At 38.9% G+C, this 6974-nt stretch overlaps 1 protein-coding gene across 1 annotated transcript in view; it reads left to right on the plus strand.

Annotated features, from left to right (window-relative positions):
- Nucleotides 1-6974, plus strand: part of CD163 (CD163 molecule) — a 42237-nt gene that overhangs the window by 6298 nt on the left and 28965 nt on the right. Inside the window, exons 4-6 of the mRNA XM_030887242.2 lie at nt 614-934; nt 3538-3858; nt 4471-4791. Of these exons, the coding sequence (XP_030743102.2) occupies nt 614-934; nt 3538-3858; nt 4471-4791 (963 nt within the window). The remainder of the gene's footprint in view (nt 1-613; nt 935-3537; nt 3859-4470; nt 4792-6974) is intronic.

The raw sequence follows: 6974 nt of genomic DNA on the forward strand, positions 1-6974 counted from the left end.
TTCTTTTTTTTATTAAGTGGGATTTAATACATGTCATATATTTTCAAATTTCAATTACATCAAATAGAAAGCATAATTTCCTCTCAATGTTTAAGAATTTGGTATACCAACAGTTCTTTTACAAAATATTACATATGCTTGTGCATACGTAATCTTATCCTTTTTTCTTATTATTTTCTAATTTCGAATCCAACTTCAGGCAATTTTTCATTGCTGCTCCATGCTGTTGGTAATAGTGACTGTTTTAAATGTTCATTTTTACTGCTTCACTGATTGAGCTAATCTCAGTATTTAAAAAAATTTTTTTTTCATCCAGTGATCTATTTCTATTTAAGAGTGTTCCGTTCTGTGCCAGTAATGGAAGGAAAACAATGCAGAAAGTAAACTTTAATAAGAAGTATTTCCTCTGTTAAATGGATGTAGATGGGAGCCATAGTTGTTCATTTACTTCTAACAGATTTAAATCCTGCAATATAAGGGACTGGGCAGCACCCAAAATCAGTGAATCATTTTAAGGACAATGTCAAGTCTCAAGTCTTCGTAGGAATCTTATTTTCTAAAATTACATCTGAATGAATGTCACTTCTGAACTCTGGTCTTCTCTCTGCTCTAGATGGATCTGATGTGGAGATGAGGCTGACGAACGGAGGAAATCGGTGCTTAGGAAGATTAGAAGTCAAATTCCAAGAAAAGTGGGGGACAGTGTGTGATGATAACTTCAACATAGATCATGCGTCTGTGGTCTGTAAACAACTTGAATGTGGAAGTGCTGTCAGTTTCTCTGGCTCAGCGAGTTTTGGAGAAGGCTCTGGACCAATCTGGCTTGATGACCTCCTGTGCCATGGAAATGAGTCAGCTCTCTGGAACTGCAAGCACCAAGGATGGGGAAAGCACAACTGCGATCATGCTGAGGACGTTGCAGTGATTTGCTTAGGTAAGGTTTGGTCCAAGTTTGTTCTCCATGAGAGAGGAGGGGGGCAGGGAGAGGGTGTGTGTGTGTGGGGGGGGGGGAGTGTATGGGGAAGCTGTTAATAGGCATGAAAGTTCAAACTCAAGAATATACTGAAATCTGCTTCCCTTGTGAACTCATCATCACCTCGTGTCAGGTTATGGTTTTGTTAACTGGGGAGTTATGACCTTAGATGAAACTAGAGCACATCGGTTAGGATAGAGTGGGTGAACGGTGACAACTGAGATCCAGGTTAAGGAGAAAAACAAACTCACTGTCATCGAGTCAGGGCTGACTCATAGTGACCTTACAGGACAGACTAGACTGCCCCGGTGGCCTTTCAAGACCGTAACTGTTCACAGGAGTACAAATCCTCATCTTCCTCCCTTGGAAAGATTGGCAAATTTGAACTGTTGTCCTTTCAGTTAGCATTCCAACTATGCACCAGTGCTGCTTTTAGGCTAAGGCGTTAGGGAAGAAGCTAGTGTAAAAGAAAAAGAAAAAAAGCATAAGAAGGAAGTTTTGCTTATGGAAGCATTTAAAACATTCCATCCTCCCCTTTATATTCCTGTAACAGACAAAAGTCTTTTAGTTATGTTAACCAAATCTTTCCCAATCTTTTAGTTACTACGTTTACCTAATCCTTCCCAGGGTACAATTCAAATATACTGAATCATACTAAAAAGAAAAGAGAGATACATTTCAGTTTTATATTAAGACCTCATTTCCTTTTTTTTGTTTTTGTTTTTTAAAAATCATTTTATTAGGAGCTGATACAGCTCTTATCACAATCCATACACACATCAATTGTGTAAAGCGCATTTGTACATTCATTGCCCTCATCATTCTCAAAACATTTTCTCTCCACTTAAATCCCAGGCATTAGGTCCTCATTTTTCTCCTCCCTCCCCACTCCCCCCTCCCCACTCCCTCATGAGCCCTTGATAGTTTATAAATTGTTATTTTGTCATATCTTGCCCTGTCCGACGTCTCCCTTCACCCACTCCTCGGTTGTCCGTCCCCCAGGGAGGAGGTCACATACTGAAAATACAGGGAATCCAGGGCAGATGAGCCCTACAGGACCAGTGGTATGAGTGGCGAAACAGGGAGGGTAGAGGGAGAGTGGGTAGGAAAGACCTCATTTCTATTGAGGTTTGTGGTATGGCTATGTCTGTACAGAAACTCATGCACCACCCTTAGCTCCAGAGGGAGGGCCCTTTAGGTCTTTTGTGCAGGGTACCACTCCCATTTCCCCTAAAGATCTTACTTCTAAGTGCAACTAGTAGATCTTGCACCTCAGGGAACGTTCAGGAAAATATGGTTGGAGTTAACAATTCCCCTTTTTTCACCAGGTATCTTTATGCCCACATACACAAAGGAAGGAAGCACAACTAAGAGTAATTTGAAAAAAGGAGAATTTTGGTTCACAAAACTGGGAAGTCCAGAGGTCCATATAGCTTCAGGCACCGCTGCATCCACATGCCTAAATAAAGCTATTCATTTCTTAGAGTTTTTGTTTTTCACGTGGAGTCACATGAGCATTTATGACTTCCAACACAAGGAATGGGATTCCTACATGAGAGACAGGTTTGTTAGCAGAAGAGAGTGAAAGGGACTTGGGGTAGGAAAAAAAAAAGACAGCATGTATCTCTCTTTTCCTATTCCCCTGAAATACTAAGTCCCAATCGGCACATTACTTCTCGGTGTATTTTACCCATGCTGAGGGCATCCCAACAAAAAAGTATTGTGGCAGCCAGAATGGAAACCACCAGAGGCAAATGTCTTTTACTTATCCCAGGACATTACTCAATCGAGGTTTGCTTTGTGAGGAGAAGGAGAAGGTGAGAGTAGTAACGACAACTTCTCATTCCTCTTGGTTCCGTTTATAAATTAAGGAAGTGGTCACCAAGGGGCCAGGTGTGAATAAAGACCAGGTAGGATAAATAAGGAATGTAGTCAAAGACAAAAAAAAAAAAAAAAGAATGGTGAGGTATGAGAAAACTGGAGCATATGGGGACCTCCTAAAGACATTCGAATATATTTTTAACAAGAAAACATAAACAATTACACCCAAAACCTAGTAGTCTCCAAATAAGCCTGTTTCTAGGTGACTATTAGTAGGGTCTGACTTCTAAAGGAAAGGCTGGTAGTGGAATCCACCCGTGGGCATCTCAGAAGAAAGGCCAGTTAATCTGCTTCTGTAACATCACAGCCGTGGAAACCTTACAGGGCAGAGTTCTCCTCTGAAACGCATGAGCTCCCCATGAGTCAGCATCTACTCCACAGCAATTTTTTTTTTTAATCAGGAAAAAAACCAGCGCATTAGATCTCTTCTGAGCCCCTGGAATTTTTACTGTGGTGGATGTGTACTCTTACACTGAAATGTAAGATGTACACTAAATGTAAATATACGCTAAAATGAAATCTTTTGGGCTGGCTCACTCTCCTCCCATCTGTTTTTAGATATATTTTTAGCATTGATATGTCAATATTTTCTCTCTCTTCCTTCTCCTTCTCAGATACAGCGTCTTATAGTCCCCTGCTCCCTGGTTCCTCATCACTGACTTGTGTTGTTGTCCCTGTTACAGAAGGAGCAGATCTAAGCCTGAGAGTGGTAGAAGGCACCACGAAATGTTCAGGACGATTGGAAGTGAAATTCCAAGGAGAATGGGGCACGGTGTGTGATGACAGCTGGGACAGTAATGATGCTGCTGTGGCTTGTAGACAACTGGGATGCCCACATGTCAGGACTGGGATTGGCCGTGTTAATGCCAGTGAGGGAGCTGGACCCATTTGGCTTGATAGCGTTTCTTGCCAAGGGCATGAATCTACTCTCTGGCAGTGTAGACACCGAGAATGGGGGAAGCATTATTGCAATCATAATGAAGATGCTGGTGTGACATGTTCCGGTAAGTTCAAACAAAATGAAAGGAAAACCAGAAAGGGAAGGGCTAGTGTTTTTGATGACTAGGAATAGGTGTGAGATGTGAGAGCTAAAAATACTAAAGTGGTTTGTGATTATTGCTAGCCTCAAGGTTGGCGGTTCAAATATACCCAGTCATGCTCCAGAAGAAAACCTTAGCAATCTGCTTGCATCGAGATTACAGTCAAGAGAATCCTTTGGAGCAGCTCTGCTCTATAGGATTGAATAAACTCGAAGGACATAGGTTGGACTTCTTTTTTTTTAATCCTTAAAATGTTGTTTCTTTGACCTGTTTGGAAAGTTGTCTGACTCAGTTTTGTGTCATAATGGTTTAGACTACTGTTAGGGAATCAAATTCAGAATTCTACATCTACCTGGAACTTAGCGAGGCAAACATTTATAGGCTACTCTTTTGTATGTGACTTTTCCATGTTTTTAATTATTAACAATTTAATTAACCTTTGCAACGGCAATCCTCTTTCTAACCAAATTCGTGGTCTCTACTTCTTTGTGTCTACTATCTGCAAGATTTAAAAATCTCCTTTGAGAGTCAATCTCCATTAAGTGCCTATGACCTATGTTTATGGCTTTTTTGCAGATGGATCAGATCTGGAGCTGAAACTTGTAGGTGGGGGCAGTCGCTGTGCTGGAACGGTGGAGGTGAAAATTCAGAACTTGGTCGGGAAGGTGTGCAACAGAAGCAGTGGAATGAAGGAAGCCAATGTGATTTGTCAACAGCTGAAATGTGGCTCTGCACTTAAAACTTCCTACCAAGCTTATTCCAAAGTCAAGGCCACAAACATGTGGCTGTTTCTAAGCAGTTGTAATGGAAATGAAACATCTGTTTGGGACTGCAAGAATTGGCAATGGGGTGGACTCTCCTGTGATCACTATGAAGAAGCCAGAATTACCTGTTCAGGTAGGATGTTAAATCAAGTCCACCAGTAGGAAATTAAATTCCAAGAAGGCAAATTGTCAGTAATAGCCTCATTTTTTTTCTCTGTCATTAGATTTCTCATAAGAACCCAGAGAAAATATATACAAATCTTACTATGAGAGTCTCGGGTAAATTTATAATTGATTTTATACCTTGGATAGAGGAGCTTATTTCTTACACCAGTTTTGGCTTATTCCCAATTCTTTCAGGTACTTTAAAAATGATTGGAGGAGTAAAGGGAATTAGAATTTTAAAGAAAAGGCTAACCTATGTCTTTTGTGAGAGTGCCACCCAATCATTTATAAGGAACTAGGTTTAATAAACTGATGTTACTGAACTATAGATCACTTTGTCATAATGCAAAGGATGGTCCCGCTTTCTGAATATATGTCCATATTTCACTCTTTAAAGTCTTCAATGTTCAAACATGAGCTCTGAGTTATCTAAGTCTGTGGATAGTCTTTAGTATTTTATTTTGATTGTATTTATACAAATGCTAACTTAAAAAAATCATTTTATTGGGGGCTTGTACAACTCTTTTAAAAAATCATTTTATTAGGGGCTCATACAACTCTTATCAAAATCCATACATTCATCAATTGTGTAAAGCACATTTGTACATTTGTTGCCCTCATCATTCTCAAAACATTTGCTCTCCACTTAAGCCCCTAAGCCCAATTTCTTTTCTTTTTTTTAACCTTATTTCTTTTTTTTTCTTACTTTTTAAAAAATCGTTTTATTAGGGGCTCATACAACTCTTATCAAAATCCATACATGCATCAATTATGTAAAGCACATTTGTTAACCTTATTTCTCAAAGCTAGGTTTTGCTGTTACTTTAACTTCTGGAGCTGGACGCTTATTTCATTTTTATCTCTTAATGGTTAATATAAATATTTGAATTACACATTTACTTACAAAAAAAGTGGTGTGTGCACCAATTGCGGGCGATTTAAAGTGATTTATGACTAATATGTTGTTCCCTGTGTTCTCCTGAACTTCCTATTACTTAGTTGTCTGTGTTTCTAAATCTTATATGTCACTCCATTGTTTTCTTGTCCGCATGGTTTCTGCTGAGAAGTCGAGCTTATCCTTCTTGGTTTTCCTTTGTAGGTGATAGTCTTTTTCCCTAGCTGGCCTCAAGATTCTCATTTTCCTTGATATTTGAGGGTTTTCCTATGATTTGTCATGATGTTTTTCTTTTGGGGTCTGTCCTTTTTAAGGTTCTCTCAGCTTCTTTAAGTTATTTTCTCCTCTTTTATGATGTTGGAGAAATGTTCTTCCATGATTTCTTGTACTACATTCTATGACATTGCCCTTGTCATGTATTACTCTGTGCACTTCCTTCTTGTCAGTGTTGGTTAGTATTCCACATCATCCTCAGGCTTTCTTAAGATTCCTTCACTTGTTTTAATCAATCGTTTCTCTCTTTGATTATAGTCAGAGTGATAGTCCTTGAGCTCACTGATTAGACTTTCCTTTCCTTCCGTTCTACTCCTGAGGTCATTTACTGTGTTTCCTAATTCTGTTATCTCAGTGTTCATCTGCGATTCCTTTTGGTTTAATGATTTTAGTTTTTCAATTTCTTCCATTGCTCTCATGAGTGTTCCCCATATCTCTTGAAGGGACGTAAATGCCATAATTCTGAATCCTGTTTCTGGTAGTACTGGGGTCTCCTCTTCAGAGTACCCGATTGAGTTTGGGAGATTTCAGTTGTTTGTGTTTGTTTTTCTTGATTTGGGAGGCTGTACTGTGGTTGACTGCTATTTCTTTGGCATCATGATGCAGCTATTAGTGGTGTGTGACCTGCTGTGTCATGCAGGGGTAGTTGTTGGCTCTGTGTAGTGGCATAGGAGAGGTCTAATAAGAGTTGGAAAACATATGGTGGAAAAATGGAAAATAAGGGAAGAGAGATGAGGGAAGGTGGGGGTGGGGAAGAAGAGAGAATAAAATAAAATGAATTATAATAATAATAAGGGACCATCTGAATAGGTCAATAGATTTATAAAAATAATGGGAAATATATTTTAAGATTTATAAAAATAATGGGAAATATATTTTAAAATATATTTTTAAAAATATATTTTAATATATTTAATCAGAATTAATAGGTTATGTGGAAATGTATTTCATGACAAAAAGGAGCAAGAGCAGAAAGATATACT

This window comes from Echinops telfairi, unplaced genomic scaffold (genome assembly GCF_000313985.2).
Source record: "Echinops telfairi isolate 266 unplaced genomic scaffold, ASM31398v2 ScPeMD7_7356;HRSCAF=8355, whole genome shotgun sequence".
In the NCBI taxonomy this organism is placed as follows: Eukaryota; Metazoa; Chordata; class Mammalia; order Afrosoricida; family Tenrecidae; genus Echinops; species Echinops telfairi.